At 31.8% G+C, this 13,182-nt stretch overlaps 2 protein-coding genes across 2 annotated transcripts in view; both read left to right on the forward strand.

Annotated features, from left to right (window-relative positions):
• The first annotated feature begins 245 nt into the window (after nt 1-245).
• The window catches only part of LOC127714015 (BTB/POZ domain-containing protein 6-like), a 160,064-nt gene continuing 147,127 nt past the window's right edge, over nt 246-13,182 (forward strand). The window contains exon 1 of the mRNA XM_052219964.1: nt 246-388. The gene's annotated coding sequence lies outside the window, so the exon portion shown is untranslated. The remainder of the gene's footprint in view (nt 389-13,182) is intronic.
• Nucleotides 9,508-13,182, forward strand: part of LOC127715377 (uncharacterized) — a 32,810-nt gene continuing 29,135 nt past the window's right edge. The window contains exon 1 of the mRNA XM_052221399.1: nt 9,508-12,224. Within this exon, the coding sequence (XP_052077359.1) occupies nt 12,051-12,224 (174 nt within the window). The 5' untranslated portion in view covers nt 9,508-12,050. The remainder of the gene's footprint in view (nt 12,225-13,182) is intronic.

Here is a 13,182-nt window from a genome sequence, read left to right on the forward strand (position 1 = left end):
CGGAACTGACGTATCTTAATTTTCTAATAAATCATCGTAAATTTCATTTATGTCATCCAACATATAAAAAATATTCTGCTATATTCGACGGCAAATTGAATTTTTGTTTTATTGCTTCTTCTACAGAATATCTCCAGAAGAGGTGCAGATTCATTTTTTTGTATTCTTCACCAGAAGACATTCTGGAGATGTACAGAAGAGACCAATAAAACACGCCCCTGTTCTATCCTTTATTCTTCTCCGGAAGTAACTGACTGACCCTGTTGCCAATCAAAACAACAATTTGCAACGAAAATGTCGGTCATCAGCTGGTTATGAGGCACCAAGATTGTTACTTTGTACTAAGAAACTTCGAAACCAATACCTTACATGAAACAGAAGGCTCAAGGTGGCTATCAAAATGATTTATTGAACAGCACCCCATTCATTTACTATTATGACTTTTAATGACATAATAATGTGTTTAAAGGGGTCCACGTGGTTACAACTTGCAATATTATGTAATCCGCGGCGGGGTTAAACACGTTTTGTGAGATTTTGTAAATTTGGCCATAGTCATTACATATAGATATTGCATAAACATGATAAAGGGGGGTTATAATTTATTTATTAGAATTATACTTACAAATGTAACAAAACTGAACATACCTTATATTTCGATACGTCTTTGGTCTAGGGGAATTTCTATCATGAGCTTCGTAATTAATTAAGAAATAATTCATGGGGACTTGAATATATCGTGATTTTACCATGGGTTGGCCCTTTATGACAAATATTTTACCCTGAGCGATAGCGAGGGGTAAAATATCGGCATAAAGGGACAACCCGTGGTAAAATCACTATATATTCAAGCCCCCATGAATTATTTCGATTCTAATAGGACAAATACGGCAATTGTTTTGGAACGAAGCGCTCTAGATGAAGGCATTATTTGCCGTTCCCATAAATAAACGCACTATTACATTGACGTAAAAGACCGGAGCAAACTGAATAAATGACATGCTTAAACTATTTACAATAACATATTCAGATAGGTTTAGATAAATCTAAATGATAATTGTACTTAAATGTCTTATATGTATACAAAAAAATGGCTAATATAACACATTTAAGCATCGTTTGTTTACGTTTCCTTGTTGTGATGATTTTCGGTTTCACAAGCGTGTATTTTCCCGTAAAATGCTTATATTCTTACGTCATCGTTCTATGACGTCGGGTAGCTCATTCATAAAAAAGCATATGACGCGGGAGTACGATCGGAACAGCCCAAACAATATATCCATATTTTACCACGGGTGTGTACTTAAAGCGTTTGAAGAACGTCGTGTTAGAATCTAAAATATAATACATGACATGATGTAATAAAAAATGATATCATCTATACTGCGAAGGTATAACATACATGTTTGTACTTGCTTTTGCTTAGTAAAGGACATATATGCATACAAACTCACCACTAATGATGGTTGAAAATAAGTCATACAAAAATAGGATAGGATAATAAAGATTATGAAATAAACTCTGGGATATCTTTGTTAATATATTTTTGATGGCTTTTTATACATTGTTATATCAAGGCTGCAGAATGTCCTTTAATTTCATTTCGCTGTATTTGCAATTTTTCATTTTGCTGATTTTATCCTGTTTTTCTCACTTGGATGTCAAATATATGCAATACCAGGTTTATTATACTTTTACATACACATATCTCAGTTGCAATTGATTTGTCATTGTATTTTCATAACTATTTCTATATCAATATGTATGTACTATCTAGAGTATAATTATTTCATGTGTAATACATGTGATATATCAAATAATGATTGTTTATTTGAAAGATTTCGTGTATATTATATTGTGTATTTTGTAAATCATCCAGTGTTTGTTGTAATATCTACTTAAAGTCACCAAAATTCAATCAAAAAAGAATACTGTATAATTGTCCTTTAAACATATAGTTAAAAAATGGATAATTAATCAAATACAATAGCTCAATTAATTGATAAATACCTCAGCTTCCTCATGTTCTTTTCCGTGTGTGATAACGCGATTTTGAATTTTATGTATGACCTATTTCGTCTCACAGGCGCTCCCATTGATAACAAATTCAAAACAAAGCACGGTCGAGTGATATAATTCAGTCAGGGGTACTACTTGTACAAGTAATCTTTATTTACTTGAAGAAGTAAAAAAATATACTTATATAAGTTAATTAAAATGTTTGAATAGTCTCCCCTTAATTTTCTCAAAAATTTACTTGTATAAGTAAATTTTTTTACAATCCCACAAAAATTCTAAAGTTTTGAGATGTAAAAACATGCCTTTAATGATTTTTACCAGGTTAGCTCATAATTTTTGATTAGAGTTCAATGTTTCATATCATTAATTCAACAAAGAAACTGATTCCGCAAAGATCTTAAGTACATTTTTTGTATTTGCGCAAGGCCTTCAAAAATTGTCCCTTTGGGGCTTGTAAATGAGCAGTGTTCTGAAGATAACAGACAAGTGAGATTTTCATTGTCCATGAAATTACACTTACATGATTAGTAAAGACATCTGCAAAGGACAGACAATTTAAAATTCTATTAGAGCAAAGTCCTAAGAATTCAAGAAAAGAAGATAGGATGACTTTTTTACTTAAATACATGTAAGTAAAAAAATCTGAATGTCTAAGGGACATATAACTAAGCCAAAAAATATCTAACTATACAAGTAAATAAAATACACTTGTATAAGTATCCTACAAATTTACTTATATAAGTATATTGATATTACCACTTCAAGTAAATCAAAATTACTTGTACAAGTAGTGTCCCTGACTGTTCTTGTTAATTATGAAATATGTTAGTGAATGAATAAAAGGCGAGTTGTTTATTTAAAGTTTTATAGATAAAATATGTACAATGCACAATAATCATGATAATGGGCATTAGATTTAAGTATTAAGTATCAGCGATAATTTATGATCTTAATGAATACCGGATAAACATGCACTGAACATAATTTATCAGTTGAAAGTACATTCAATTTGTTTTTTAGAGATGCAAAACATTATTTCATAACACTGTGTGTCACACCAAGTTAAAACAATGAATAATCTATCAATAAAAACTACGTACAGTTATAAATAAATTTTCTAACTATAACACGACCAAATAGTACTTAAATTTAACGACGAAATTACGTAACACAATATTAGAAAACGTATTACTAAGGTCAGGTGGACGTCAAAAAAACAGTATTAGTTGGAAACGTTGAAATGACGTTATAATTATGAAATGATTAACGTAAAAAATCTACGTCAGAACAACGTTATTATGACGTGTTTGTTAAATTCAATAACGTTATGTATATTGCACGTCGTGAAATACGTAAAAGTTCGACGTTATAAAAACGTCATTACAACGTATTTTCAAAAGCCCAGTAGGTAAATATTACGTTTAAAATACGTCATGCTTTACGTTACCAAACCTCGACGTCAAACTAAGGTAACAATAGCCGTTACCTATACACAACCAAATTATTACGTCATGCTTACGTCATGTATTTCCTGAGCAGCTAGAGCCCGCCCCCAGGTGCGGGAGTTTCTCACTGTGTTGAAGACCCATTGGTGGCCTTGGGCTGTTTTCTGCTCTTTGGTCGGGTTGTTGTCTCTATGACACATTCCCCATTTCCATTCACAATTTTATCAATATGATATTTCCTGTTAACTAATCTGTAGCTCCGCCACTGTCAGGTGCACTACCAAACAGTGTATTTGGGATTTGCCATATACACAGATCATAATTACACCTGAACTTCGTCATCATACAGGGATTTATACTACTAAATTCAATCATTGAGCAAAAAAAATATATATAGATCTACAAAGTGTATGTACATGACTCCTCTCCTGGCTATCCAGACTGCTGCTTGTAAAGTCCACAAAAAGTTCTCAAAATGTAATGATTCAATCAATAACTGATATACATTCTAAGAGGTTGTAATGGGAGTGTGTTTTCCTTCTGACTCCGTTGTCTACCCAAGTTCTGGGATATTGGAAAAGTAACTACGTATATAAATAAGATGTTTATTGTCTCGTTTTGACGGAGTCAAAAAGCGAGACATAGGAATGTTGTTTCCGGCAGCGTCATCAATGTATTAGTTTGTGATTAGGTCTAGTTTATGGTGACCCACTAGTGGTAGGTTAATGATATTTGGTATGCAGTTGTATTAGCATTGGCACATCTCATTACCATGGAGATTATTTGGCCCCACCCCTCAGTCATGCTCTATTGACTTTGAAACTTTTGCTTAGTTTTCATGTATTAGTTTGTGATTAGGTCATTTTATGGGGAACCACTAGAGGTAGATCAATGATATTTGGTATGCAGTTGTATCAGCTTTGTAATATCTCATTTCCATGAAGATTATTTGGCCCTGCCCCCTCAGTCATGCTCTATTGACTTTGAAACTTTTGCTTAGTTTTCATGTATTAGTTTGTGATTAGGTCAGTTTAAGGGGAACCGTTAGTGGTAGGTCAATGATAATTGGTATGCAGTTGTATAAGCATTAGCACATCTCATTTCCATGGAAAATATTTGGTCCTTACCCCTCAGTCATGGTCTATTGACTTTGAAACTTTTGCTTAGTTTTCATGCATTAGTGTGATTTAAGGTCAGTTTAAGATTAACCACTAATGTTAAGTCAATGATATTTGGTATGCAAATGTATTGGCATTGGCAAGTTTCATTTCCATGGAGATTATATAACCCCACCCCCTCATTATGGTTCATTGACTTTGAAACTTTTACATAGTTTACAGGTTAATGTTTGTGTTTAGGTTTGTTTAAGGCTTAAGGGAACGACTTATGAAAAGTCAATAGTATTTGGAATGCAGTTGTATTAGCATTGGCACATCTTATCTCCATGGAGATTGTTTAGCCCTGTACTTTCAGTCATGGTTCATTGATTTTGAATATTTGCATAACTAACATGTTAAAATATTGCTATTTTAATTTCAACATTTGCATTATCAAAATAAAAAATAGGCGAGACATTTCTCTGTGTTAACAGTTTATTTTAAAGGTGTAATACCACCAAATCATAGTACGTCACATCCGGTTGCATACGAAAATAGGTCGAAAAAAAATATTCCCTTGAATTTGACAGTTGTAGGTAATTGATCCTACATTTCATTGCAGTAAAACATTTCTGGGTCATAAACATATATCTTGGGTATTTCAAAGCACCATTATTTTTTTATTTGGGGTTTCTATGAAATATTTTGGAAACTTGAGGTTACATGGTTACTAAAGCTTGTATACAGGTTAAAAAAGGGGGAAAATTTGATTGGTTAACTTCCAGTGATGGTTATTTTCTTATATGCAATGAAATGTTATGTGAAATTTTTTCTATAGTACTGGACAGGATCAAACTTTACTCATGCCAAGTATTTCTTTATTTGAAACAAAGATAAATTCTGCACAATTTTTTGAAAAGTGCAAATTTAACAAAGACTAATAGGGGAAAATCAATGGTGGTATTACACCTAATATGGGAAGCTGTACATGCACATTTGACCTTGTGAGTACTCTCATGTGTTAAAATTTCTTGCTATTTAAGTGAAATATTACTAATAATGAAATATTCTGAGTGGATTGAGTCTCCAAAACACATTTTATGAGAAAATTTCCTTGAAATAGGACTTTACCATGAATATTAGTTGACAGAATAAGCCATACTTAGAGTTTTGGGGAGCTTTTTCTCCTTTTTTCTTATATTCTGCTATACTAGAAAATTTTTCCTAAGAAATACTTTAATAAATATATAGTTTTAAGTAAATGAAATTATTTTTAAAGCAGTAACAACAAATTATTCACCAAAAGAGAAGCTTTTTATGTCCCTCTCTGGAACGCGGCGTAAATTTAAGTTTTACGTAAGGACTTATTGAAACCTCCTTGGAGACAGTAAACTTTTATACGGATAGTTCATTCAGCTTGAATACTTCAATTTATCATTTATTATAACATTTCTATCATAAATGAGTGAAAGTTACCCCAAAATATTTATTTATTGGCCTATAAAGTAGAAATTTTGAGGAAATGAGAGGTATAAATGGACCAAAAGAGACCTTATAAGGAAGACAAAGAGGTCCATTGGTAGTATTTATCATCCTAAAGTCATCTTTTGTATCATATCCAACTGTTTGTAGGCAGATGAGATAAATATTTGATCATTTATTGGTCCACACTATATTCTATCATGATGCGGCTTGGTTTGGATTTTTCGAAGAAATTTAGCTCGAATCGCTGCAGATGTCGCCTTACATTATACTAGATTTTTCCCAAACTATTGAACTGATTATGACAAAACTTGACAGGAATGCTTGAAATAACCAGTATAACAAAGGAAAAAAGTCACATTCAGTTTATTTAACAAAAAAGTCTTCTTTAGGTGTAATACCACCAAATCATAGTACGTCACATCCGGTTGCATACGAAAATAGGTCGAAAAAAAATATTCCCTTGAATTTGACAGTTGTAGGTAATTGATCCTACATTTCATTGCAGTAAAACATTTCTGGGTCATAAACATATATCTTGGGTATTTCAAAGCACCATTATTTTTTTATTTGGGGTTTCTATGAAATATTTTGGAAACTTGAGGTTACATGGTTACTAAAGCTTGTATACAGGTTAAAAAAGGGGGAAAATTTGATTGGTTAACTTCCAGTGATGGTTATTTTCTTATATGCAATGAAATGTTATGTGAAATTTTTTCTATAGTACTGGACAGGATCAAACTTTACTCATGCCAAGTATTTCTTTATTTGAAACAAAGATAAATTCTGCACAATTTTTTGAAAAGTGCAAATTTAACAAAGACTAATAGGGGAAAATCAATGGTGGTATTACACCTAAAGACATATATGGTTTCAGAACACAAGTTTACATACAATAAATATAATATAAGTGGCGGTTGAAAACAAAACTTTACGACAAGAGATGATTTCAGCTTGTGAACTTTCCATTTCTATGTAGCAACATTCCAGCAGCGCCTGCATACGGAGTATATATCTCCCAATTGATATGATATTCCCTGGCTTGTATTTCCTTCATGATTTCCTTGATAGAGGATTGCTGCTCACAAGGAAGCTATATATTAAACCAAGAGTTCCAAATGGTGAAGTTGAAATCATCCTTTCGTAAATTTTACAGACGCCATCACGAGTTGGTTGACTGTTATGGAATAATCGTTTCACAGATGATATCTGATACATGTATGTTCCTTATGTCGTGACTACAATACCTTCCCTTTTCATGAATGTGACCTACCGAATTAGACTATTTACCGGATTTGTAATAACATAAGCAACACGACGGGTGCCACATGTGCTTACCCTTCCAGAGCACCTGAGATCACCCCCAGTTTTTGGTGGGGTTAGTGTTTCTTAGTCTTTAGTTTTCTATGTTGTGTCATCTGTACTATTATTTGTCTGTTTGTCTTTTTATTTTTGGCCATGGCGTTGTCAGTTTGTTTTCGATCTATGAGTTTGACTGTCCCTCTGGTATCTTTCGTCCCTCTTTTAGTGTACTTTTTGAATACATAGAGGTTCCATATCTGCAAGCCAAAGTATGAGCGTCTGCTCATTTCAAATCCTAAGCTGTAGACTGCCCTGAACCCGGTGAGTGACGTATGATACTTATAGTTCCTAGGTACAACGAGCCCGGCCAGGATGTCAGGCACGTGCAAGAAACAGGAAGTCCAGACAAGAATAATTACATGGCCGGTCTCGGGAGAAAGAGTTACAAAACTATAAATAATACTTATATTAACCAATTTACCCACATAAATAGTTTAATTAACAAGTAAACAAATTGACCACCATTAAAACAACTTGCATATGGACAGATAAAACCTTGAAGTAATAAGAACCAATGTATGTTACATTGCAGTTCATACAGCTTTTTAAATAAGCTTGGCATTAGACGACATACTTGTAGTGTTACTAAAAATATTACGGTTTCTCATAAAACTATCTCATTGTGGTAAAAGAATCAGTATACCTTGTAAATGTAACAGATGAAAAGTTTTCAACTCGACCTATCATGCTTATTAAGAGCGTAATACAATGTACATGATGTAGCTGATAACCTTAAAATAAAGTAACAGTTTGAGCAAACTTACTGAGATATTAAGTTATGTGGATTAAGTAGACTAGCTAGTACTTACTTTGTAGTTGCCGGTTAGAATAATTAACTATTTGTGTCTCCAAAAAGGCTCTCTTATTAGCTGCTCTCCTATCTTTATCCCCACTGCCAGGTTTGTTATCTCTTAGTTTGGTCCTTCAGTACCATCTGGTATCGTGCACTAAACATGCTAAAGATAATGAAAGTGAGTCTCCTTGCTTGAAATTCTATTTGTAACATGAGATCAATCAAAATTCTGTATTTCTTTTGTATTTTCGTAATGTCCATAATAACTTGATTTTTCATTGAACTTGTTCGTTCTTGTCTTATTTCACCATTTGAAAGCAAGAGGTGCTCATCCTGGTGAAATACAATGTACAACCGATTCATAAATGAAAATTTTGTTTTGTCCAATAAGATACCTATACTATTATGAAAGGCTATACTTAATTTTCTGTTTTCTCATTTGCAAAAAGCATAGGGAATCTTCTTTTTCAAAACATTATAATCACTGTGGGAAAAATCATGAGATTAATATTAAAGAATTGGAACAGCTAACCTGTACCTGAAAATAGTTATTCCAAGGTAACATCAAATGTTATACATTTTCGTTTTCGTTTTGTTCCATATGTTATAAATGTTTCCTAGGGGTCGCTTTCCAACTAGTAAATTTTATTGAATATTTCAACTTATAAAAGTTACCGTTACTGTCAAAAGCAAATAATATATTTATTATAGAATAAGGATCAGTTAAATATTTTTAAAAGCAATTACTCAGAAACTGGAAATGGATCAAAAAGTCATATTATGAAATTGTTGACTTGATAAAATGATTAATCAACCCCAGAGATGTGATATTTACTTCGTCCGTTTGCCTTAGTCAATATCACATCTTTGGAGTTGACCTAATTCTGACCCAATTTATACTTTTCCCAATTGGTTGATTATATATAGATTCTACCACTGCATCAAGTGTGATGTAATATTTATCTACTTGAGACAGTTAAATTTTCAAATTTAAAATGAGAGGCATGTCTTAAATAATTTTTTTTACACTTTGTACATATTGCGTAATATACCAGATTGCCTGTTTAACAACTCATTCCTGCATTAACTTTGAATGTCTCAACAGATTTAAATGTCACAGTGTCCCCTTTGTCAATATATAAATAACATATAGCTGAGAGGGTGATAGAGCAGATTGTTACCCTAAGAAAACATTGTCAACTGAGGCGAAGCCAAGATTGACAATGTCTTTTTGAGGGGTAACAATCTGCTCTATCACCCTCTCAGATATGTGTTATATAACTTATTATACTGAATGTTCTGTCACTAGAAAAACCAAAGTGCCAATTCGCCCGCTTACTAGCTATGATGCCTGTCAAACGCTAATATTATTGACTAGATCTATTTTCTAGTCATTCTGCATTTATATTAGCTTTCGTATTTAAAATTTGCTGTCCGTCATTTATTTTCGCCGTCTGCAGTTAAAATCGTCTTTCCGCTCGGCAAATTTGACTTTTCCTTATAATCCCTCTGATACCATCAGATAACGACGGCCCTTTAACAGACGTCCGATTTAATTACGAAGTAGATCTCGCGATATTGATCGTGAACGTTGTTTTAAAGTTATTACAATTATATAAATAATGTTTATGTGGTCTTTTTCAAATTAATACAGGTAAGGCTCAGAAGACTTTGAAAACATTCGAAATCGGTAAAATCATCCCAAAGTTTTAACACCACATACCTTGACGATTATGTTAAATTGTTTTCCCCAGGCATATACAATCAACCTGAATTGAGTTCACATCAAAGGAGATTGCCATTAGACAAGTAGGAGAGTTAATTGTATAATCTCGGTGAAAAAGTTTACTCTGATAGCGGCGATTCTTTTTAATAATATTAATTAAATGTTCTAGTTTCTTAATTATATTAGTATTGAAATGTTTCAGCTTACATTATATATATATATTCATTATCAAATCAAATTTATTATAAATTGTTAATTGTGAAATACGCACATTTTTACCAGTCAGGAACCATGATTGCGTTTAAATTTCTTCTTTATCAAACAGAAAAGTGGATTTTAAAATTATTTCCACTTTTAAATTTCAAAATTGAGATTTGTCCGACTTTAAAAAATTACCATAGATTTGCTTTAAATAGCGTAATAATCAATTAAATATTACAAGTTCCGTTGTCGTATTTACTGATCATCGTCTTTTCTTGATTTTAGGTGTGTATTGAATGGTATGTGAACAATAAACAGGCACGTGAAATTTTGTCATATAATTCATTATTATGTGACAAATAATTCTGCAATATGTCTCTGTCCAGACTTCGACAGAAGAATAAAATGCCAGTCGTGCATTTGATTTTGTTCAAGAATTTAATTCACATACCTGTCTATTGCATGTTAATAGTTTTGTTCATCGTTCAATTAAATTAATTAATCTAACACATGTTCTTTTAATTTTTTTTAATTTTCGGGTGAAGAAAATTTCTTTTAAAAACAGCTTAACAAAGTTGATTTACCAGTTTTGAGTAAGGTTTTCAAATCATGTTTGTTAGCATCTGCATTGCGAGTCAAGTTAATTTACGGAATTTGTGTATTCCTTCAGTAATCGCCAATTTTGATAGCATAGCGGTAGATATTCTCAAAAGAAATAAGCTATTGTATTTGAAAAAGTATGGCAATTGGACATAGTTGTTGTTTTACTATTGATGTACGCATGCTATGTTGTGTTCCTTTTTTCAGGGTTGTCAGTATAACATACATGTTAGTTTATTTAATGTATTAGTTCGTGTTCTATAATTTTAATAATCTTCAAAATGTGCTACTTTGAATTCTGTAATATTCACATTTCTAAATGAAAAAGATCTATTTTTACATTTATCCATTATTTAAAATATATATTACATAACTTTATTTATCAGTATCTTATACTGCTAGGTCTTCACGTAAATTGCTAACTTTTTATCTCGCTTATAAACATTGCTTATAATTATATTGAATGAAGACAAGCTATTTTCTCTTTTAAATCCCTTAAATTTTATTCTAATTTACATTTTCATGTACCGTAATATATCTCAGTTGAAGAAGATATTTTTGTTTACGATTGTGTTATGTTAAAATTGTTCTCAAGCTGCCGGTATGTTTCTTATTACTTATCTTATACTAATCGTGTATATAAAGAAGAAAATCAATACACAGTTGATAGCCGTCAGTGGCGGATTTACCCGGGGGATAATTGGCACGTGTCGAAGTCGAGAATTAGAAAGAAACAAAATGAATGATTGTCGATTGTATAACGTCCAGTGGCAAATAGTTCATGCATGCGGGACGAAGAGATCAACTGGCAGAAGGATAAAAAATTATAGTGGAATGGTAAAAAACTAATACGATATAGAAATATGGAAACTATTAAAATATTTTAATTTTGGATTTCATGATATACATATTTACAAATTAAGATAGCTAAAAAATAAAATATTAAAAATAATATACGTATTTTCCACAGATAATAATCTGGAGCTTGAATCTCTGATAATTAGTTTGAAAATTATCCTTATTTATTATATACCATTAATTTGGTTTAAATCAAATTTAATGATCTTAATCTATAAAATTTATAATCCCTTTGATTTCGATGATAATTACACCATTAATAGGTAAGTATAGTTAATTGTTGTGTAAACATTATTAGACAACGGATGTTTTCAAATCGTATTGACACCTGACAAATACCCTGAGCACTCTCAAGGTATAAATAATTCAGTTTGGTCAGTTGACAATACACGTGTCATTTCAACGGAAATTGATAGGAATATATATAGTTTAACTCAACAAAATTTCAAATCATTATTTTAAATGTTATGGATGCTTCAACCTGTTATTGTTTATCGTGTGCTTCGTATGGTGGTAAAGTGCTTTCCCAAAGGACAATACAAGAACATGCCCAGCGGATGTTACTTCAAGGTTACAAGTCTGCAGATTACCCGTGGTTGCAACAGTTTTTTCCTTCATCTTTGAACAGAAAGGCAACAAAGGTAAATATCTCCTTACTTAATATTTACGCAAGCTTACCACAATCTGCTTACCCTTCCGGAGCACCCTAGTTTTTGGTGGGGTTCGTATTGCTTATTCTTTAGTTTTCTATGTTGTGTCATGTGTTCTATTGTTTGTCTGTTTGTCTTCTTTCGTTTTTAGCCAGGCGTTGTCAGTTTATTTTCGATTTATGAGTTTGACTGTCCCTCTGGTATCTTTCGTCCCTCTTTTAGCATCTTGCAATTATAGAAGTAACGCGCCAGTGAAGTAATATTATATCTGTTAAATAAAATATTAATTAATGCAAAACAGACATTTTTTGGCATATAGTTCTCTCGATCAGGACAATTAATAATGAAAAATATTCTAATCTTGATATATGAGAATGTGATGAGGGTCTGGAAAGTTTAATTCATCACTGCTACTTAAAAAAAATGTCAAAACAGTAAATCTTTTGAGCTTCAAATTTGTGGATACAAGAACAATATCTAATACTATTTGAGAATTAAACGGTATATAAGTGAAAAATTACTACTTTCACAAGCTTTAAACACAAAAAAAAATAAAAAAATTAAAACATGAATTAAACGTATATGATATTTCTATGGGGTTGGGATTTTGTCTTCATTACATAGTTAAAAATCATCAAGAAATTAGAATAATAGGTAATTGTATTAAGTTTTCTCCACATTCTTTGACTAATTGTTTAACTGAATTAATTAACAACTTAAATCAATTAAGATAATTAACATGTGTGTTGGGTAATATCATACAGGTATTTATTGATGTTTCTCTTAACATGCAAAATAATCACCAAATAAGGTGGTATTTCTTCATTAAATTACGTTTTCAATGATTAAATTTCCACTTTAGTATGCTAAACATAATCAGGTCTTATTATATTAAATTAAAAGAATCATAAATAAAATGCTCCGCTGGGGCGCAGCTTGATACAACCGC

The sequence above is a fragment of the Mytilus californianus genome, unplaced genomic scaffold (assembly GCF_021869535.1).
Source record: "Mytilus californianus isolate M0D057914Y unplaced genomic scaffold, xbMytCali1.0.p SCAF_9, whole genome shotgun sequence".
Taxonomy (NCBI): domain Eukaryota; kingdom Metazoa; phylum Mollusca; class Bivalvia; order Mytilida; family Mytilidae; genus Mytilus; species Mytilus californianus.